Below are 23,738 nucleotides of genomic sequence, written 5' to 3' on the forward strand. Positions count from 1 at the left end.
CTTAGAGACCACCTAATCCAACCATTTCAAGCAGATGCAGAAACTCCAGAGCCAAAAGGGGTCAAATGACTAACCCAGGGTCGCAGAATGAGCTGGAGGCAAAAGCCAGGCCGGAATCCAGTTCTCTCCTCCAAGGGTGACCCTCTTCCCATGGCTCCGTACAAGGCTCTAACTTCTGGCGTGCCTCACTCTTAGTCTAATAAATAGGATGGATGATTGTAAACTTTGGACAGGTTTAAATTGAGGATCGGGGCACCTGGGTGCCTCCGTTGGTTGAGTGTCAGACTTCAGCTCAGGTCATGATCTCACGGTTTGTGAGTTTGAGCCCCGCCTCTGGCTCTGTGCTGACAGCTCAGAGCCTAGAGCCTGCTTTGGATTCTGCGTCCCCTTTTCTCTGCCCCTCCCCCACTTGTGCTCTGTCTCTCTCTGTCTCTCAAAAATAAATAAATGTAAAAAAAATTTTTTAATGAGGATTAACTATTGCCTTTTGTGATTGTGTGGCTCAACCCTAGTAAGGAAAGTAATCAGGCAAACCAAGTGTATTATTTATCAATGCAAAAGTAAATACTAGCATAACTACTAAAGGAGTAAAAAATTCCTCTATCTTTGGGTGGCTTGTGAACAAGAGCACTATATTCTTGCTGTTCCTTTTCTCCTCTGTATGTGCTTAACTATGATACAATATTTTTTCCCTCACAGTAAAGCCTACAGCTTAGAGGATCAGAAACTTCCCCCTTAATTTGTTTTTTTGTGGCTCATTATCTAGGAGAAGGCTATTTTCTGTTTTTTACAAAGGGAGATTTAAAGTCATCCCTAACTTTTTTATGATGGTGTGATTTTGGCAACAGTGAAACTTATAACCTTCCTCGTGACAGATTGCTATTACAAATATCTATTAGATAATACTGAGTATTGAGCTTTTATTAAATATTGTGATTCAAGCAAATCCCCTTGTACCACAGATTACATATTTTTCTGGTAAAATCTGTAGAAAAGTTATCAATTGCATGGCATTTCTTCTTCCCGTCTCTTTCATTAATGTTCACATCCAGGCCTTGGTAGAATCTTTTCACCCTCTCCTGGCTCAGGTGTCTGCCTACTGACCCCATATAAGTGTTATTAAAACCCTTAAGAGATATTATAATAAGGTCCTTCACACTGAAGAGAAATATAAGATGTACTGTGCCATTCTCCTAGGCTCCCTGGTATATCAGTCCTAGAGTGAAAAAAGAGACTGATGCAAACCTACAGGCAGCCTAGTCCCTAGAGGACTTGTTTTTTCCTGATTCTGTGAGTATACCACATACTTAGATGGCCACATCCTATGCTGCCTCCTCTCGAGAGGAGACTAACTCTGCAAAAGAGATGTATACCATCGAGAAAGTGAGAATAATCATCATACTTGTATCTTGTTTAGATTTCTGACATAGGAAAATTCTCTAGTCCTTGCCCCTCCACTTCACTTTCTCTTTAAATCTGCTAGAGGGGTGCCCAGGCAGCTAAGTCAGTTAAGTGTCCAGCTCTTGATTTCAGCTTCGATCATAGTCTCACAGTTCACAAGATCGAGCCCCACATTGGGCTCTGCACTGACTGCAGGGAGCCTGCTTGGGAATCAATCAATCTCTCTCTCTCTCTCTCTCTCTCTCTCTCTCTCTCTCTCTCAATCTCTCTCTCTTTCGTTCTCTCTCTCTCTAAGAAAACAAACAAACAAACAAACAAACAAATCAAATGCTAGGAAAAAAACATGAGAAAGGGCTCCCTCCCCTAATGCATGCTCACACACCGTATCCTTGCTTCCTCTAAGCATTTACACTGTCTTTAGAGCAGTGAAACCAGCTCCAAAACTTTGCTAAAAATCAATTTTTTTTTCAAAAAATATTTATTGAGTACCTACTATGTGTCAAGATCTTTTATAGGAGCCAGGGCCACATGAATGAATAAAGCAAATATATATATATATACGTATATATATATATATATATATATATATATACGTATGTATATATATATATATATATACATACGTATATATATATATATATCCTACTCCATGAGGCTTATACTATCCTAGGAGAGAAAGATAACAAAATAAGAAAAATATGGTAAGTCGTATTGTTCTAGAGGAAAATATGGCATGTAAAGGGAGTGAGGTAAAGATATCTGTGTGCAATTCTAAATAAAATACTAAGGGGTGGCCTCTCTGAGGTGACATTTTTACAAAGATCTGAAGGAAGTGAAGGAGAGAGCCAGGCAATACTCTGGGAGCAAGATGATTCTAAGCAGAGGAAACCTCAAGTGTAGAAGTCCTAAGGCAGAAAAATTCCTTGAGTGTTTGAGGAATATCAGGGAAGCCTGAATGGCTAAAGTAGAGTGAGTGAGAGGCAGAAGAAATGGTAGACTAGGGCTTCTAGGTCATTTTATGGACATTTGCTTTTATTCTGAGATGGAAACCCTTGAGATTTTGAGCAGAGAATTTATATGACCGAATGTACAGCTTAGCAAGGATTACTCAATCTATGGAACTGCTGAGTTGAGATTAACTATATAGGTGGGCAAGGGTGGAGGCACGGAGACCAGTTAGGAGGTGATTGTAATAACCCGGCACAGAGACGACAGTGGACTGGACCAGTGGGCAGCAGTAAAGGTGGGAAGAAGACGTTGAATTCTGAATGATTTTGAAAGTAGAATTAATAGGGGTCAGTGATGGAATGCAAAAGATAAAAGAAGGAAGAGTCAAGGATAACTTCCAAGTTTTGTGACCTGAGCCTTAGAAGAGTTAGCATTACAAAGTGAGGAGGGCTGGGAAGCAGTGAGCTGGGGCAGGAGTGAGTTGTATGTCTCAAGCCTGTGAGACATCCAAATGGAAATGTTCAGTAGGTGGTTGGGGATAGGAGTCTAGAGATGAAAGGAAAGGACAGGAGTGGAGATGGACTTTGGGTTGGATTTTAAACTCATGAGATTTGGTAAGATAACCTTGGTAGGGATACCATGTGGGGGAGGGAACACAAGGTATAGCTGAGAATGGATATTCAGCTCTCTTCTTCCTAGAAGCACAAAGATGAAGTATATTTAGCAGGTTACTTTATCTTACTTTTTTTTCCATTCAACATGTCAGGTAGGATTAGGTCATAGAAAGTAATTTTAGGTATTTTGGCACGCACATGCACGCACACATGCACACAAGCACTCAGGTAATAGCTCTGAAGAAATGGGGGCAGCATTGAATAGGCTCTTTTTTGAAACTTAGCCCATGATAAATATAGCAGAAGTTACAGCCTTAAGGCAAATCTTTCTTCCTTGGGCTAGGTTTGTTTATTTAGGTAGGTGTTCTGTATATTTTCTATGTTAGAAAGTACAAGGGGATCTTGTGTCGTTTCATCAGATAGATAATAGCGAATTGTTTTAATCTTTTTTTTTTTTTTGGAAAACAATTAAAAGTCATAACTTCTTGAAGATAATTCCATTCTTCCGTGTCTCTCACCCCCACCCACACTACATCTGCCCAATTAGTGGTTTTGTTTGAAATGCTGGTTTTCAAGAGCATTTTCCAGAAGGTGATTTCCCTGTCCTTTGTGAATTGTAAAATAATGGCCTCCGGTCAAGCATTTATTTCTTTAAGGAAACTGTGTGAAATCCAGGGGCTGGGTGAGCTGCCCATATATGTCAAACACTGTGCTCACGGGTATTTCATAAATGTCCTCACCTGTCTCACCCAGCAGCTCCGTGATATTGGTAGAATGAGCTGCATTTATGGCTGAGACAGATGAAATTCAGAGAGACTGGGCAACTGGTCAAGTAGTAAACTGAGTGTTTCTAACTCAACTCCCCTGTTTTCTCTGTAGGCCATACTGTGTTTCCTCGCAGCTCTACTTTCCACACTTTTCCAAAATTTCTACCTATAGCATAAGCCGTGTAGATCATCCTAAAATTATGCGTCTTCCTGCTGTTACTTTGCTGAAATCAGTGCTCATTGTCTTCCAATCATGTGACTAAGACACATTTCTGTACTGCGCTGTGATGGCACCATCTTCCCTTGGAGAAGCCCCTTGTACATTCTGTGTGCAAATTCCTTACTCATCATTGCCTGCTGAGTGGCTGTTTCTGTCACCGGCCTTTGTTTTACAGACTTGTTAACTGAGAAGCGAAAAACCAGTCTCAAGGTCAAAGGTAAAACCATGATCTCAGCTCTCTAGTAACAAATCATTTCTTTTGCAGGTATACTACCTGCTGGGGCATTGTAAGTGTTCGATGAAGGAATTGTTCAATTTACTGCATCGGACGCCTTATCCTATTTGTGCATGTTTCTTCGATGTAGGCTCATTTCCCCTGCACAAATCCCAAACCAGTCTGAATACCCTTTGATGCTTTTTCATCTTTTGTTCTGGCTTATAATTCCTATGAAGTAAAATAAATGCATCCATATACTACTTACATGCATACATACATACATACATACATACATACATAAAAATAAGGATCTTGAAATATAATGTTTGAATTTCAATGGCTCTAAGAACAGAAGTCTTAAGTGCCCCTCAAATTCAGCAAATAGGTTGCCAAAGATTAGAAAGATGGGTCATGCTGATAGAGTAGACGTGTGAGGAAATGAAACTTGAATACAGTTGGCAGAGGTATAAATTGATACAAACTTGGGGGGATTACCTAAAACATATTAAATCTGTATTCCCTTTAATTATTCGACTTCTGGAAGCGTATCCTCTAGACATCCTCACACAGCTACCAGAATAAAGATATCCGGACGGAGATAACTGGGTCAACATATTTGATTATTGCATTGTTCTTGAAAAGCAAAGGAGTCATCCATGGCTTTCTGAAAACAAACAAGAGAGAAATTCAGTTCTGAATTTATATTAAGTTTGTTATTTTGGTAATGTGACAAATCTTATCCTTTCTATATTAAAAAATTCGAAACCATAGATAAGTAAGAAAGAAGGAAAAAGCAAGTGTGTTATTGATGCCCCCTCTCAGAGATAACCATTATTAAAAAGTTGATGTTTTCTTCTGGTTCTTTTCTGTGCAAATGTGTGATGTGCCAACACATTTTTTTTTTGTTTTTTGCCTGCTTTCCCCATATAACTTTATGACATTGATATTTTCTTTTATCAAAGCTTTCTGTGAGAATCATTTTTAATAACCACAAGATCCTCCATTTTATGGAAATGTAGTAAATTAAGCTTTCCCATTTTGTAGGATATTTAGGGTTTTTTTCTAGTTTTGCTTTTAAGTACTATTCTGTGATGGTAGCAGGCCAAAAAAGTAGGTATGTGTTTCCTTTTCATTAATTTCTTTGTTCCACATGTCCTAGTAGCTTCTGGTTTGCTGAAGTTTTCTTAATAAAATACGGATCAGTATCTCCTAATCTGTTTCTCTCGTGGCAAGTCATGTTTATGGCTGGTATAGTAAGCCAAGAAGTGATTATCAATATATGTGTATCTCACGCATATAATTTTTTTCTTTTCATTTCAGCCATAGCACTTGATTTTAAGGCACATGTTTTTGGATATTTTGAGCTGGCACAAGTTATGTGATTGGTGGTAATCTGCTATCGGTCTAGAGCTTTGACTCCAGAGTCCCAGGTCTTGTTTGAATCTTAACTCTGGTCACGGTGTGATTTTAGATCAGTCCTTTACCCGCACATAGTGTCCATTTTTTCATCTTTAAAGTAGTGATGACAATAATACCCACTGTGACTGCTAAATATAAGTGTTAGAGATAATGCAAGGCATGGTGCTCAACACAAAGGAAGAGCTTAATAGAGTGTAGTCATCCTTAGTATTGTTACTCAGTGCACATCATTCACACTGTTCTTTTGATATTATAGTTGTGGTTTAGTTTGGTTTTTGACATACGCTTGTTCACTTCCAGTCAATATTCTTTTCCTTTGTCATGCATTGTACGAAGCTTACGCCTTCATTTCTGTAAGAATCACATTCTCACTTCTCCTTTGTCTTCTGCCCTCCTCCCCACCCCATGTATTCCTCAAATGTGAATTTTAAATTACTAGCATTAAAATGAAAATTATGACAAAATCATGAGATCCAGCTTTTGGGATCTATCTGGGTTGGTGTCTTTTAAATTAGAACTACTACATGGCTGATTTTTGGAAAATATTTTCATATTTCTGGAGAAGTTAGCACCATTCTTGAATGTGTATGGTAATGAGGCCATTGACCCATTAAGACTACACAAAAATGTGGGGCTTGAACTGTTACAGTGCTCTCACTCACCTCATGAACAATAACCTTGAGAATTGGTAATTCTAGTGCAGACTTCAAAAGTGAAGGAAGAGAGGCAGAAAAATGATTTCACTGCATGGCAAATTGATAATAACCTGATTAGATCTCTTCATTATACACTGTCTTTTCAGGATCCTTGATTTTGAAATTTGGCATAGACACTTTGTATTTTTCAGGGTAAAAAATTCATAAAAATGATGAAGAACTACTCTTTCTGAAGGAACCCATTGTCATTATTACTCAGATTCTCTTGGGAAAGGAAAGCCACAGAGGGACAGTCAAAAATGACAGCTCTTAGTATATAATTTTATATGCACTGGATTTTGTTATCTGTCTTTTGTACAGGCCCCTTCCTGATGTTTTCCATTTTTCCCTTTTTCTTAAGTTTAGCAAAATAGCATCCAATGTAAAATAATAGTAATCATAATGCTACAGAAATATCAATGTGAGCCCCTTATAAATTTACCCATAGAGACCAACATCATTTTTCTAGATAAGTCTCCTCATCTTTCCCCGTGCATAGACATGCATTTGTCTGTATGCTTGTGTCTGTAACATATCTGTGTTATATGCACTTTTAAAAAATATTTTTAAGTTTATTTATTTATTTTGAGAGACACAGAGACAGTGTGAGTGGGGAAGGGACAGAGAAAGAGAGGGAGAGAGAGAGAGAGAGAGAGAGGGAGAAAGAGAGGGAGAGAGAGAATCCCAAGCAGGCTCCAGGCAGCCAGTGCAGAGCCCGACACAGGGCTTGAACTCATGAAACCATGAGATCATGACCTGAACCAAAGGGAAGAGTCTGATATTCAACCGACTGAGCCTCCCAAATGCCCCTGTATTATATACACTTTAAACATAGCATTAGTTTCCTTCCTCCTGAGCAGATTCTGAGACAAGGATTTGATTAGTTTACTTGGGAAGTGATCCAGAAAATAGAAGTAAAGGAATGAAGAATATGAGTTGGAGATGGGAGAAAAGTCCAAAAGGGATGTTCTAATAAACAGACTTTGGTGATTGGAGCTCATTTTCGCTGGAGAACTCTGAGGAGCCATGTAGAATGCACATCAGATGAGGAGGCTGAAGCTTTTATTGTTCAACTTCCATACCCCATTGGTTGGAATTTGTCCCCAGGCTGTGAACTACCCTGCACCTTGGGCTATGCCTATGTGCACTGAGCAGCCTTCTGCAGCTTTGGAAAAGGCAGAGTGGCAAGACCCCCAGCACCTGCTTGTCATGAGACTGGCAGTGGTGCCTGTGAACGTCCAGGTGGATGTGTTGTAGTCAGATGGGCCGAGGGGATGTGCTGTGGAGCCCTATGACCATAGAGCATCACCTACAATCCTGCCCTGCATACTGTTCTTTAGCTAGCTTTGTTAAAAAAAAATCAGCAAGGTACCTTGGATACATTTCCAAGTCAGTTCATGCCCACGGTACTTTGTTATTTTCAATGGCAGCTTTTCTCACTGAATATTAGAGTAGGCTAGATGATCATTTGAGTGAGAACAATGCCAGTATTTGTCTTCATTTTACTGTGTGAATCTAGAGGTTTGCTAAATAATCCTCCCTAAATCCAAGAGTGATTTAACTTCTATAACAGTGCCTCTCAAACTCTTATGTACACATGAATCACCTGCAGATCTTGTTAAAATACAGATCTGCTTTAGCAGGTCGGGGGTAGCACCTGACTTTCTCCATTTCTAACCACCAACGGTTGCTGATGCACAAGCCATGCTTTGACTACAAGGTTCCACAACTAAATAATTTGAAGGGAACTTGTGCATTGTGAAAATAGTCCTTATAAGAGTCTGGAAAATTTTCATAAAGACAGACATATTCAATCAGCAGCTGGGAGAATCTTAATTTCCAGCTCCAGACTTGATTTGGGAGCTTGGGCAAGTCTTCTCTGTCCTCCGAGAAAATCTTGGGCATGGATATCATTCAGATGCCTTGGATTCTAAAGTAATATTTTATGATCGGATGTGTGCATTCCTTTGCTTGCAAGGAAAATATGTTTCCTGTCTTCTTAGTTCTATAAATGTGCTTGGCCATGCTAGTCTATAAAATTGGATTTAGGAGATTCCAGGTTTCTTGGGTGTTTATATTTGTACACCATCACTACTCTTGAAACTAAGTAGATATCTAAACTTAAAGTATCCAAGAGAGTTCTAGATTTCTTTCTTCAGATTTGGCTCTCCATGTCTTCTTCCACAACAAATAGTAATTTTGCGGGTGAAGATGCAAATCTCAAAACCCTGAGATAATCCTTGAATCTTCCTTTCTCATATTCCTCATATTGCAGCCATGCAGAAGTATATAGAATTGACCTTAAAAACAGATTTTGTTTAAACCACCTACTTTACCATCATCTCCACTGCTGTATCCATAATCACTCTCCTGATCTATTGCAAAAGCTGCCCACCTAATGGGAACCTTACCCTATTTCGTAGTTCTCCATTTTCTTCCAGATTTATTTTTTCAACAAATCAGGTCATGTTTTCCCCACCCCACTCCCACCTTAACTTCTTCAGTGCTTTCCCACTACACATAAGAACATGATCCCAGCTCCCATCATGCAGCTCGGCATGGCCTACAGTGCCCAACTGATGGCCCCAACATACCTTCACATTGTCCTTTCATGCCTCTACCTACTCAGTGTGTCCCATCCACTGGCCTGTTTCCTTGACCTCATGAAGAGGAAGCTCTTTCCTGCCTCAGGAACTTGGCTTTTCCACCTGCCTGGAACATGTTTTGAATTCTATGGATTTTGTAATGTTTTCCTTTCAGTTAATTTGAAATTCATCAATCCTTTCTCTGTGTAAATCTGATCATATTTAACCATTGTCAGTCATAATCTGGCACTTTTTAAAATGCTCACAATAAAATGGAAATGGAAAAAAAAAACATAAAAGGAAGCTGTGATTTCTGTTCTCTTGCCCATTTTCTACCTGTCTTCTTTGATTTCTGATTTGCTGTATGCTAAATAAGGTAGTTTTCACAGAATAGCTAATAAATTAAATACCTTTACCTGTAAATAGGTACATTTTTATTTAGTGCTTTCTTTAATATAGGATTCTAAAATTGATGGTTACATGCCTCCTCAAGTGCTTAATTTTATTTTGTTTCTCATTTACTTGAGAAGAAAATATAGCCAGGCAACCAGTGAATGTGTATGGTAGCTTAAGAGGAGGAGAAGATATAGATATTAACATCTATAATACTAACATCTATAAAGTGTCCTTGTAACCCACACCCTCACCTTAACTCTATGGTAGCAGTATCCTCCTTTTAAATGGTGAGGAGACAAAGGCTTAAGGAAGTGAACTCACTAGTCCAGAACTACAGGATGTGTGTATGAATGTGTATATATGCCTCCCTGTAGCTAATATGCAAGTAATACATCTGGATCTGAAACCAGATTGGCCCCAGAAATCCCTGGTGGCTTTTCTTTGTATTGGCATCTTTCTCAACAAAGTCCATGGAAGTGATTCTTAAGGATTCATGAGTTCCCTATGAGAATTTGCAAACTTGGGGATTTCCATCCTATGACTCTAAGTTTAAAAGGTTATGAAAGCATATTTGAGATCATCTGGCTGACCAGTTGATGTCACTGCCTGTGTCTGTATTTATGTCTATAATCACATTGTGCCAAAGAGGCCTACTGTCATTGTCTGGGACTGATGAGGAAAGAACCAGGCAGATGTAATCAGTAAATGACGCTTTCAAGCCACATGAAAGCTGTTAGCCTGGCAAGCTAAGCCCAGATGAAGATTTTATAGTAATGCAAATACAAGGAAGTGGTGAAGGATCACAATGTCACATGGCAAAAAGAACATAGACCATGAATTTCAAAAATATTTGATGCGCAGCAGTCAAAAACATATTCACGTTGCAAGCAACATCATCCGTGATACTCAATTAATGTTTTAATTAAATTGTATTGGTTATGCAACTTTGCGTTTATGCAATTTTAAAGTGTATTTGGTTTACTAGTTGCGTACGAGCTACAAACAGAGGCATTTTTACCTCATTAATTAAGCATTTGCATATATTTGAGTTCACTTTAATGAAAACAACCAAGTCAAAGCTGGAAGTCTACTGTGTATATTTATATAAAACATATAATATCTACTAACATAGAGTGATAGATATCTAATAATGGTATATATATGTGCATGTATATACACACACGTGTTTATGTATACATATTTTTGTGTATATACATACATATTTTATGTATACATACATAATTGTATACATATACATACATATTGTGTATACACACACACACACATATGTGTATATGTATACATTTTTTTTTCTCTTTAGAGGGGTTGATACCAGGATGCTCAACCTTGGCCAGACAGATATTTTCTTTCACAGATAACTCTTTGTTGTAAGCGGCTTTCCTGTATGTTGTGGGATACCAAGAGCAGCCCCCTCACTATGGTTGTGACAAAAAAAAAATGTTTCCAGATATTGCCAAATGTCTCCTGGGGGCAAAATTGCCCTCAGATGCCTCACTAATCTGTGCATCATTCAAATTGAGTGACCACTGACTCACCCCATGTTGTGTGTGAAATTACAAGTTACTCTCAAAATCATCAGTTTCGTGTATATGAAGGAGGAAATAATCCTGATACTGCATATATAGGCTACATAATGAGGAAAAAATCTGTCAGGGTCTTAGGAAGCATGGTGGTGTTGGAGAAGAATTATGTCTATACTTAAAAGTGAACTCATCTCACTCTCCTTTTATGCACTGTTTTTTTCTAGATTCCTGGGATCTAGTTTGAGTCTCCACCTTTATTGTCTCTGTTCAAACACCCAAGCAGATATATTACTAAAACTCTTAGCAGAGACCATGAGCTAAAAGTATGCTAATGAGCTGGACAAATGGACACTGTCCAAGGTGTTGAGTATGGTAATCACCTTGTATCAAGGGACACAGATGCTGAATTCCATGTTTTTTGTTCTTTCTGTCTTGAGGGAGTAAGTCTGAATGCAAGACAAAGAATGCGTGCTGCCTTATGTTTCTTTTATAAGGTGAAGTACTTAAGATGAATATTTATTTTGGGGGGCTTTTAGCTATCAGGAGTAATGGCTTGTTTATTTTATTTTTGCAGTTGTTTTAACTTCTATTTTCAAATAATTTCAAGCTTACAAAAAGCTGCAGAAATAGTATCATCTCTTATCCAGATTTTCCATATACTAAACATCTCTCACATTTACTTTTATCATTTTCTCCATAAATATATACATATTATTCTCATTATTCTAAAATACTTGAGAGTAATTACAGACATCATGCCCCATTATGCATAAATACTTTAACTGTATTTTCTAATAACAAGGGCACGCTTACAGAGTAAAATGATCAAAGTCAGGAAATTAACATTGATACACTAAAAAGGTCTAATCAATAGACGTTAGTCAATTCTCACTAATGTCCTTTATGGTAAACACACATTTTACAGGGGTGGGATCCAGGATCAATTGTTACATTTACATACTGTGTCTCTTTAGTGTCTTTAATGTAGAATAGTTCCTTAGTCTTTCTTCGTCTTGACATTTTGAAGATTGCAGACCAGTTATTGTATAGAATGTCCCTCAACTTGGGTCTGTCTGATGTTTTCCAATGGGTAGAGTCCGGGCATGCATTGGTGGAATGAATGCCACAGTGAGTGCCTTCTAGTGCATCATATGAGGAGGCACGTGGTGTTCACTTCTCCCATTTTGGTGATGCTACTTTGATCATTTAAAGTAATGGCTACTAAGTACCTCCATGGAAAAGTTACTATTTTCCCCTTGTAATTAATAACTATTTGGTGGGGGGAGTCTTTGAGATTAGGGGGAAATTCTTTGAGATTATGTCCATTTCTTCTTTCTCATCAAACTTTCACTCACATCTTTTGCCAAACACTGATCATTGATCATTCTTAGATCAGTCAGTTATTATTACTATGACTGCCGAGTGGTGATTTTGCAATTCCAACATCCCTTCTACATTTATTAGTCTCCATTCTACTTAAAGGATCCCTCATTAGTCATTCACTTATATAAGCAGAGACTCATCGATTCTTATTTTATGAGTTAAATCATTACTAACATTTTGTATATTTATGCTCAAATGCTTTGAATAGAGCGCTAACGAAGGTAAATGATGGCTATAAGCTAACTGCTCTTTTCTCTCCTCTTAATGTAGCATGTTAGCTCATTTTCCAGTCCTATTCAAGTATTAGGGTAATCCAGCAGGAGCTGCTGTTGTCTCGAAGGCTGGGCACCAGTTCTGCCTCAGTGATTCATTGAAGTGGAGCTGGAGGAGTGCAAGCCACTCTTTCCTAGGAAGCCAGGAGCTTTTTATTGTTCTTAACTGTGCTGAGAATGCCAATGACTCTAAAGCTGGGAAGAAAAGACTCTTAATGAGTTTCAGTATTTTAATGTACTGCAGGTTCCCAATTGTATGAATTTAAGAAGCTTAGCAATTTGGTATCTTCTGAATAATAGCATTTATTTTATACTCTAAATACTCCCAGGGAAGTCTGAATAACATTCCAGCTTCTTTGGTGTAATAGCTTTGGTGGGCTAATTGACTTGAACAGTTGAATTGCTCCCTAAAAAAAAAAAAAAAAAAAAAAAAAAAAAAAAAAAGAAAAAAAGCCATACGATTTTGATTAATGAGCCTCGTAATAAATCATTAATCTTTTTAGCTCATAAATGATGGGAGCATTGTTCTGTTCACCCTTCCCCACCATGATATATTTCTAGATTCTCGTGCTGATACAGTAGCCACATTTTAAGGATCTCCCCTTCGGTTGGACATACCCACCTCCACATAATTTAATGTCTAGTAAGTTTGCACCTGTGAGGAATGCAGAGGGACAGGTTCTAAATAGTAATAATTGTTCTTTTATATACATGATTTACATTTAGTTAGTGACTGTCCTCTTGCCATGTCCTAAATTTCTTTATTTTTAATTTAATCGTAATTATAGAAAGAATAATGAGTTACTGAGTTTCCCCTACGTAGCTGGCACTGTACTAAATTTTTAGTGTCATGTATCCTTAAATTCTTGGGGTGCCCGTGTGGCTCAGTTGGTTGAGTGTCCAACTCCTGATTTCGGCTCAGCTCATGATCTCAAGATTCGTGAGATCAAGCCTCATGCCAGGCTCTGCGCTGACACTGTGGAGGCTGCTTGGGATTCTCTCTCTCTTCCCCTCTCTCTCTGCCCCTCCCTTGCTCATGCTGTCTCTCTCTCTCTCTCTCTCTCTCATTCTCTCTCTAAAAACAAATAAATAAACTTTAATAGATCAATAAATAAGGAAATATTTGATACTATTTTACCATAAAATAGTAATAATATGAATCCTATCTAACAGCAAATAATTTATATAATATGATAGTAATGTTAATCCCTTGTAGCAATGAATATTATAGTATAGGTGTGCCCCATGCAATATGTGTGAATACTTATACTAAAAAAGTTATTTGTAATTTATCAGAAATTCACCTTTAACAGGGTGTCCTTATTTTATCAGACCTCCCTAAAATTTCCTAGACATGGTGTTAGCCACGCAAGCACTCTTGCACAGTTCTAAGAGTGACCGCTTGTGTTGTGCTCTGGGGCTGTCATCTACATGGAATGCAATGAGAATGGTTGCCCTCGAGTGGAACTCTACATCCCTGGGATCTTTACATCTCAGAGATACGTGCGTGTATATTTCACGTGTTCATGTGAGCCTCAGCAAATCTAAGCTGCCACGTCCTAGGCAGAAGATACAAAATGGTTTGCCCTGCTCTCTATTTATATGTGTTGTGGCAGATATTCCAGAAGAAAGTAACAGGATAACATGGTAAACGTATAGCTATGTTCACACCATTACCATGCTTCCGGTTGTTTGAAAGAGGATCATCGTCACTGTCAACAAATAAAGCGACGACTTTTTGTCCCAGAGTTCACAACAGGCTGATAAAATAGACATCCCAGAGAACCCATTCAGAGAGGTGGATTGGACTCTGAGAAAACGCCGTGCGATTTGTTTACAATATTGAGTAGTTCTCTATAGTTTGGTTTCCTGTTCTCATTTCTGACTGTCAGGACCCAGAGTACAAAACCATACATATTTGTGATACCGTAATATATTACAATAAAACTATAGAGAGATCTCAATATTGTAATATGTTAATTTAGCATTTTCTCACAGGAGAAACCATCACGTCAGGGCTGATAACGGGCGGTACTGAGCTCGAGTTCATGAGGTGCATGTGGAGGGAGAAGTCAAGGAAAGCCAGGAATCCAATCTGGCCACCTGTTCCAGGACCACAGGTAATTCAAATTCAGTCATAAAGACTCGAGAGGCTCATTTAATCATTCTCTGCTCATCTCAACTCGAGGCTGCTCAATTGATCTAGAAATAAAAGCCTTAAAGAGTAGCGCAAATGACCAGCGGCGCAGGCTGTCTTAAGCACCTGGCATGGTTTCAGTCAGGCCTCTGTCGAGTTTGTTTTCCAGAATTAAACCCTCCAGCTGAACTTGAGGACATGAACTCCAGTTGCCAATGCTATGCTTGCATTAAATCTGAAATAATTAAGTGCTTCTTTTAAAACATGTGTTCCTTATAGAAACTGTTCTTATTGATTCTTATTTTAGGGAAATTGTCGTTATTGGTGCCTTGGGAGGAAAAACTGATACGCCTCATCCTCCTCCAACTCCATCACCATGGGAAACTAGGGGAAGAGAAATCACCCTTTCTCTTCTAGTGGAGGGAGAAGGTGATTGAAAACACAGGGTGACCCCCTTCACCACTTAGCAAACAGGACAGGGTTTATTAGCCACCATGTAGGGGTGAAAGCCTACTTCTTGGAAGACCTTCTTTACTTTTTCCTTTGTTCTTTAATGTGTTACCTCAGATGTAGGATTCTGGAGCACTTATCTTAGGGAAAGGCGGTGCCTCTCTCAAAGGCCATGGCTCTGTGAGTAAGGAGTACAGAAGTCCTAGTGTGAAGGTCAGAGCTGACCATGTGTCCTTATGGTTTCGTAGCAATACAGATTTAACACAATTAACCCATTGTATTAGAGTTCTTCAGAGAAATAGAACCAATAGGAGAGATACATATTTATAACATATACATATATGTTGTATGTATGTATTTATTATATGGAATCTACTCACATGATTATGGAGGCTGACAAGCCCCAAGGTCTACAGTCATCAAGCAGGAGGCTCCAGGAGAGCTGATGGGTATATAGTTCCAGTGTGAAGGCCACCAGGCTTGAGACCTAGGAAGAACCATCATGTCAATTTGAGCCTGAAGGCAGGAAAATTAAATGGTCCTAGCTTGAAGGCCCTCAGATGGGAGGAATACTCTCTGAACTCAGGAGTTCAGTCTTTTTGTTCTGTTCAGGTCTTCAGCTTAGGGGATGAGACCTGCCCACATGAGAAGGCCAGTCTGCTTTACTCAGTCAACGAATTCCAATGTTAAACTCACCCAGAAAACATCCTCACAGATACATCCAGAACAATGTTTGACCAAACCATCTGCGCCCCCCGTGGCACAGGGAAGTTGGCATGTGAAATAACCAGGAGATACATGTATGGTACTGAAGCAAATATGGCCAGAACTGTAGGCTTCCTCCAGGCCTTGTCTAGAGGTGCCACAACTCCAATAGCCATGCACCAAACGTGTTGAGAATATTACTAGACAACTTTATACAAAGTTAGTGGTAAACTAGTTCCAAAACCTCTGATGCCTTTAGGCCGGTTGTTTACATGGGAGGCTCTGACTCCTTGCTTCTCTTTCAGGGTGAGAGAAAACAGTTTATGTTATTAACTTTTAAATTGCTACAACATTTAAAATAGACTATTCCATTAAAAAAACAATTTCTCCTTCGTCTCCCCATTGATTTTCCTTTCTATTATAGGGGAGACCCATTGAATTGCAGTATTTATAGGCAATCCTCAGACTTGGTGTAGTCTAGTAGAAAGAGCATCAGATCAAGAGTCAGAAAGTACCACTTATGATGTTGTTTATTTGCCTACTAAGCCATGTGACCTTGGTCACCCTTCCCAGATATCAGAACCAGTTTTCTCATTTGTAGAAAGGAGGTGATAACTCTTGCTTGCCTCTCCTACCTCCTGGGATTATTACAAAGGGCCACATGAAATAAAATGACCCTGAACCACTTTGAATACTGTGAAACTCTGCTCTCTGTAAGGTAATATATTATCTTCAGTCTGTATGAACATCCCTCCCAACATATTTTTAAAGTATTATATTGTCACATGTTTGCTTTAAAGTTATTTCAAACTTCCTCAGGATATTTCTGGATGTTCTGTCACCCCTGCTTCAGATAATTCATCTTGAGACATGTTTGTGTAATTGTTCAAAAATGACTATAAATCGGTAACACACAATTTTGTGATTAAAAATAGGACTTGACAGTATACAAAGTAAATAAAAACTAATAACCATAGGGTATTATATTGTGATGGAAAAAAAAGGAACATAGTCCCCTAAAACACTGTTACTTAAAGTTTGGTCCACAAAATGGTACTGCTCACAATGAAATAAGTAACAGAAATTGTAAGTCAGCATTTAAAACCTTATGTAACAATTTCACATCAATACGACATTTAATTCAAATGTAATTTTGGTCTATCAAATGTAATAATAAAAAGCAGCTTTATTTTGCATACCTTTCAACTTTATTTTATTTTCTGTTAACGTATTTTCATTGTATTTTACAAATACTGCTCCATCACAGATTGAAAATAAAAACAGTCTTCATCCCAGATGGCTTAATAAACATTGTTCTAAAGTCTCTAATGCTAAAGCTGTTTCCTAAATATTTAAATAGTTTCATCAAGTCTGAGTGTTATCAGATTAAGTTTTGAAGTCTTGTTCTACTAACTACCTTTTTCAGAATCATGTGTATGTAATAGCCATCACGTGTATCCAAAAACAGCTCTAGATACTGTTGGTTTACAAGCTCCTTTGGAGCTTCCAAGGTGTATTCTGAAACTGGTCCCAGTACTCAGAGGATGGGGAGAGATGGAAGGAAAGAGTCAAGTCAGGTAGGTAAGTGGCAGGTTTCATGAGTAAAAGGAACTTGCATACAAGGCTTACCTTGGGCAGTGATGAAATGATTAGATCTCTCTACCCACTTGCCAAATCTGAAAAGTTTATATGAAAGCCTTAACTGGGTTCAGTCACGCATACCATCCAGATGGTCTCATCCTCACATCATTATCTCAAGGCTATGTCCTTGGAGCAGCCTCTGGGAGTGGAGAAAGCAAGGGGAATCCACATTCCAAGGACAGGGGAGGGGATGAGGAGCCTCCAACTGCCCACGTGCAACTAATGGATCAACCAGTGATCACATTTTTTCTTCACAGTGATTTTCCCCAACAGATGTAACCTTTGATCTAGATAAGGGCAACCATTATTATCCTCCATTTGTATTCATTTCCCTTAGCCACCTTGAAATGCTCTGAAACTCTGAAGTTGTCTTACTGTTAAAGAGCCAATGAGTGCCAATAAATCTTATTTTGGCCATTTACATATACAAAAAATGCAAGAAAAAGGAAGTCATTTCAGGAAAAAATGAATTAGTTACATATTCTCGAGTGAAATGACAGGTCTCTGCTTTCATTCATAATGGAGAGGATACTTTGCTGTTTCACAATCTCATGACAAAATTAAATGAATTTAATAATAAATAATACTTTAATTTAATCATTATTAAATAATAATTTAATTTAATAATAAAATCAATTTAATAATAAATCAAGAAATCCTTGCATGAAAAGGTGTAGAAGCAGGCCAAAAATGGGGAGTTACTTTTGGTGACCTGGTCAATTCAGTGTAATACGTGTGTGAATTGTAGTCATATACTTTTACAAATGAGTTTACATGGCAGAATATTCATTCTGTGAGTGTGTAAAAAATACCGACCAATGCCATGAACTTTTTTTCTTTTTTGATAGTCTTAATTCTATAGCAAAAGTTAATTGATGAATAAGCAACAATGAATAAAATAGGGAATTCAGAGGTATTAACTCTTGCCTATACTAATAATTCCTTTGAACTACAACCTGCTATCTGTTATTCATTGTTTCTTAAGAGAAAAGGCAGTGTCATGAATTGGTAAGGACATCACGCCAGGTAAAAAGGACCAGGGTTCTATTTCTAGCCTGTTGCTAGCTGGGTGGACTTGAGTGAGTTATAACTGCTCCTTTAGCTTTTTTTTTTTTTTTTTGCCATTTATGAAATGATCAGATTGAAGAATATGGAATATGTCCCCTAAGGTCAATTCTCGAACTAAATGATCATGCAAATTTAAGTTAAAAAGTTAAAAAAAAATTTTTTTTCTTGACGTTGTTTTAGATTGCAATTCTCACCTGAGAATTTTTTTCTGAAAAGTTAAAAGTCAGGTGCTCTTTAGTAGTTCGTAGTGCCAAAGAAGCTTTTGAAAGTTGCCATCAATTTACATAAACCTGATACATAGATAACATTAAAAGTAAAAATAGGAGTGCACGTATTACTCTAAAATTCATTTTATGCAGAAGTTAAATTCTATTGTCAAGTCAACAAATATATTCAAGACTAATACTGAATTTCAAAGGACAGAATTACTTAATAAATAACACTGCCCAACATTATATTCTTCCTGTGAATACAAATTAAGGAGTTAGCCTTGCTGTTTGAATTTGGATTCAGAAAATAGCTTACTGACCACCCCCTTATGAACTAAGCTCTGCGTGATTATCCCACATGATTTTGAGAAGCTTCATTGCATTCTGCACTTGGAGAATTTGGAAATGAAATTGCATCAGGATAAACTAATACGTTCTTGCCTAGAGAAAATGAAAAGGTCTGTACAGTACCCTGGGATAGTGGATTGGCTGGCTGTGGTTATTTAGCCTCATCGATGACAAAGGGGTGCAGAATACTGGGCAAATTCTAACCTATTCATGGGACTACCGTGTGCCCCCTCTGAGAAATTCAGGGTTAATGTCGGAACTCTCAATCTGTGGGACATGTCTCTTTAATGAACTTAAGCAAATCTAGGTGTGTGGGGTCCAGAAAGTGCATCATAAGAAAATTATTCTTTTTGGAATTCTGTCTCAATTTTGACTCTTCCCAGAACAAAAAGAATCCATCTGCTGTTAGCATGCTTGTCACTCCTGTCTTAATTACGAATCTCATTTGTAACAGAAAAAGTCAATCACGAGAGTCAATGCCTTTTGCAAACAAACAGCATCTAGCTATAATTTAATAACACTGATTTGTTTCCTGTTCTTACAGTAATTTATTTATGCCAGGTAATACCAGATTTTTAGTTTGGTAGCAACATAAATTACTTTTTAAATGAACTTATTTAAGGCCAAAGGTATGTTGGTTTAAAGAAAGCAAATAAAAAAATATACATGGCTGCCAAAGATTTCTCAGGTAATATGCAGGTGATTGAGGCTTGGGAAACACTGGGCTAGTGAGAAACACACTGAGCTGGAAGATAGGAAACCGGTTGCTAAATCTAATTCCAACCCTGTCACTAATTATCAGATTGTCCTTGGGCAAGATGATGAATCTTCATGGCTCCGTTTCTTCATTATCCAATGAATATAATGATATTTGCCAAGCTACCTTTGGAGTGATAATATAAAGATTAAAATTAAATGGTGGGTAGTGAAATAGTTTAAACATTGTATGTGCATAAGATTCTTTATTAACGTATCTGACACACGACTTTTTATTTTCTTTTTTCTTTCCACCACCCCAGCAAAGCAAACAACCAACCAAAAAACAAACATAATCATGACCATTTAGGAATGAATAACAGATAATATCATCTCTGTTTCTCTCTAGGATCACGCTAGTGTGTGTGTGTGTGTGTGTGTGTGTGTGTGTTAGAGAGAGAGGGAGAGGAAGAGAAAGAGACTGACTACAGCTGCATAGTTTCTGCATTGACACTATTCCTAAATATTGAAGCTGTGTTGTCTTTTTTCTGATTGATTCTATGTTTATGTTTACCATTTTCCATGGTGATACAAAAGCTTGGAAACTAAACTATGTTTTAAAAAATTAACCTAATGATAGAACTTATTAATCTGAAAGCTTAATAAAAATATTATGACCTGTATGAATATTTAGTGCAGTTAAAAACAGTAGCTTAGGTGGCTTCAATAAGTTAAATGTCCAACTCGTGATTTCGGCTCAAGTCCTGATCCCAGGGTCGTGGGAAAAATCGCCACATCGGCTCCATGCTGAGCGTGGAACGTGCTTAAGATTCTCTCTCTCTGCCCCTTTCCCCTGCTCACACTCTCTCTGTCTCTCAAATAAAACAAAAAACAAGACTAAAAACAATAGTTTTGTTTTATACCAAAACTGGTTTTCTGACTTGAAACAATACTTGGAATCTTGTTCATTGTATTTTTTTCATCATGCTTAAAACCTCACATATTCTACAGAATATGGTATCTCTTCACAAAAGATGTTTTATGATTACATAATGTCATTTCCTATAGATTTTGGATTTTTTTTCTAATGTAATCTCACTTATCCTTGAAGTTAAGGTTGTTGCTTTGGTTAAAATGTAATGGTGCACTTAAATATATGATATATTTTGATATTAATGGTTATAATATGGCAGGTTTCCAGTTGTTTTATCTTGAAACGTATATACAATTATATTCCAACATTAATTCAGTGTGTGAAATAGAGAGCGTCCATACACATGAAGATCGTGCTAGCAATTGTTTGGGTTCTCATTCTATTAAGGAAACTTATTTAGCACTATTGCTGTTGGTTAGAAAATGATAGACATCATTATCTCATTCATATATAAATATTCATGTATGGTGTAGAATAGCATTTTCCAGACTTGAGCAGTCATCAGAATCACCTGGAGGGCTTGTCAAAACACAGATTGCTTGTCCCACCCTCAAAGTTTCTAATTCCGTAGTTCTGGGGTAAGCCCTGAGGATTTTCATGTTTAGCAAATTCCACAATGATGCTGAGGCTGATGTGACTCCCCTCCTCCCACAGCCATGGGTCTAGTGGAAGGCAGCTGAACAGTGAAGCCTATGGACTTTGGTGATAGCCCCACATTTCAGCCCTGGCTTTGATACTTACCAGCTGTGTAACTTGGACAAGTTAGGGGTCAATTTTGTCATCTGCAGAATGGTAGCAATCATATTTATTGTTGATTCAAATAATGCACATTAACTGTGAATAACAATGCTTAGCCCTGTTGTAAGCACTCACTGAGTGCAACATTAGTAACTAGTGGTGATGGTGGTTGACCCAGGGGTAGTAACAATGGTAGTTAGTGGTAATCAAAGAGAATACACATTTCCTGAGTTCATTTGCAAGAAAAGTTTGTTTTTCGTTTCTAAGGAGGCTGAATAGAAAGCTTGGTTTTCATTTATGACATTGTTTCTATAAGAAACACTCCACGGGAAGGGAATTCATGAAAAAGAGGTAGCACCCTTAGAAAACGAACATTCAAGAGTGTGTTGGAGATTGGAATCTATATCGCCGTTCATGCAAAAGTTTAGCCATTTGTGGAATACGTTTTTCAATATTCAGAACTTAATGCGTTTGTTTCTTCCCCTTAGCAACAAGAGCAAGACCCAACAAACCTATACATCTCAAATCTCCCCATTTCTATGGATGAGCAGGAGCTTGAGAACATGCTGAAACCCTTTGGACATGTCATTTCCACAAGAATACTAAGAGATGCTAATGGAGTCAGCAGAGGCGTTGGCTTTGCCAGGTAAAACACTTGTTACGTGCGTGTGTTACTTGTCTTTCCTCATGATTCCCTTTTAATTCCGTTCCTTTCTAGCATAAGGCCCACAGTAATAGAACGTTTTTACCCCTTCCCCCCTCTCCAGAAAAAGTAGCTTTTCAAACCGACTCTGTATCTTGGCCTCGCTCCAAAGAATTTCATTGTAATTATAAATATGTTGTGCTTGCTAAAATATGTACATCGAATGGTTATATGTGTCTTGGGTCATAATGATATGCATACCCAATTCCCAGTTCTCTCTATGCCTGTAGATTAGCAAAATCAGATGCTGCCAATTTCTGCTAGTGGTAATAAATGCCCAGTACCCCAAAGCTAAAGAGCCCATGTGGTGAACAAAGCATCCAAATGCTTTTGCATTGATTTCCAAAGAATTAGACGATAGAATTTCTCAGTCAAGAGAAGGAAGAGAAGAAAGAATTTGAGAAACAGGAATTGTTGGAAAGTCCCAAGGAACCCAGAAAAATAAGGGGGGGTCAGGAGGGCATTTGCATTTAAGAGGCCCTAGCTGTGTGGTTTTGATGTTTTACACAGCACAGAAGAAAGAATATTGTACTTTTTTCGTTGTCGGAAAAGGAAAAGTAGTTTTCATCTTAACTTTAAGGGAATGTTTACAAAAGAAGATCTCAGCCAGGAATAGAGTTAAAATGGTTGTACCTGCTGTGCTTTCATGAAAAACAAAGCTCAAGAAACCTCAGAGAGAAAGAAACTGCTTAACAACAAAGAATGAGAGTAAGAGCTGTGTCTCCATGGCTTGGTGTGTTTATGGGTCTCCAGCTGACTTCACATGGATGAGTGGATGGATGTTCGTGTCATCTGGAAGTCAGCCCATTGTAGACAGGTGTGTCCCTTTATAACGAACCCTGCCATTATGTGGAACGCCATTGCAAACCAACTTTTATTAACCCACTCTGAAAGATAACAAATTGGAAATTAACTGTGAACTGATGTCTAACTTGACTTCGTAGAAGTCATGGACCATGCGTTAAAGTTCTGATTCCCCACCACGTTCTAGTAGACTGGTAGATATACAAGATGCATGATGATTTGAAGACAAGGAAGCAGAGGGAAGAAAATCTCCTTGACTTGAATGTATCCTTGCGGCATTCACTTTTTCCAGATCGTTCGTAACTGTTCCTTTGCGTCATCTAGGCAGAGCTAATCACATTGCCTGGGGCTCTGAATTTTGCCAGTGCAATGAATCTTGAATAGTGTATAAGCTCCTATGGTGACTTTTTTTTTTTTTTTTAACAAGGGGCTTTTGGTACAGAGTGTATTATTTGCAAGGACTGCCATAAAGCATACAAGAGACTGGGTGGGTTAAACAACACAAATTTATTTTCTCACAGTTCTAGAAGCCAGAGAAGTCTAAGATCATTGTGCCGGCAGGTTTGGCTGAGACCTCTCGCTTTGTCATAGATGACCTTGTTGTCCCTTTGTCTTCACATGGTCTTCCCTCTGTGTCTACGTATTAATCTCTTTTTTTTAAAAGGACATCAATCAGATTGGATGAGGAGCCACCCTTACGAGGCCCTATCTCCATATCCAGTAACATTATGAGCTATTGGGCGCTAGGACTTCAACATAGGAATTGGTTCAGGGGGAGGCACAGTTCAGCGTATAAGCCAGAGATTGGGCTGATCATTTCTCTCACTTTTGTCTTTCCTATATG

At 38.1% G+C, this 23,738-nt stretch overlaps 1 protein-coding gene across 8 annotated transcripts in view; it reads left to right on the forward strand.

Moving 5' to 3' along the window:
• RBMS3 (RNA binding motif single stranded interacting protein 3) overlaps positions 1–23,738 on the forward strand; it is a 1,319,689-nt gene that overhangs the window by 1,026,504 nt on the left and 269,447 nt on the right. For all 8 annotated transcript variants that reach the window (XM_053903895.1, XM_053903896.1, XM_053903894.1 and 5 more), the window contains exon 8: positions 21,876–22,033. In XM_053903895.1, the coding sequence (XP_053759870.1) occupies positions 21,876–22,033 (158 nt within the window). The remainder of the gene's footprint in view (positions 1–21,875; positions 22,034–23,738) is intronic.

The sequence above is a fragment of the Panthera pardus genome, unplaced genomic scaffold (genome assembly GCF_024362965.1).
Source record: "Panthera pardus isolate Hobbes unplaced genomic scaffold, ASM2436296v1 HiC_scaffold_16, whole genome shotgun sequence".
Classification (NCBI taxonomy): domain Eukaryota; kingdom Metazoa; phylum Chordata; class Mammalia; order Carnivora; family Felidae; genus Panthera; species Panthera pardus.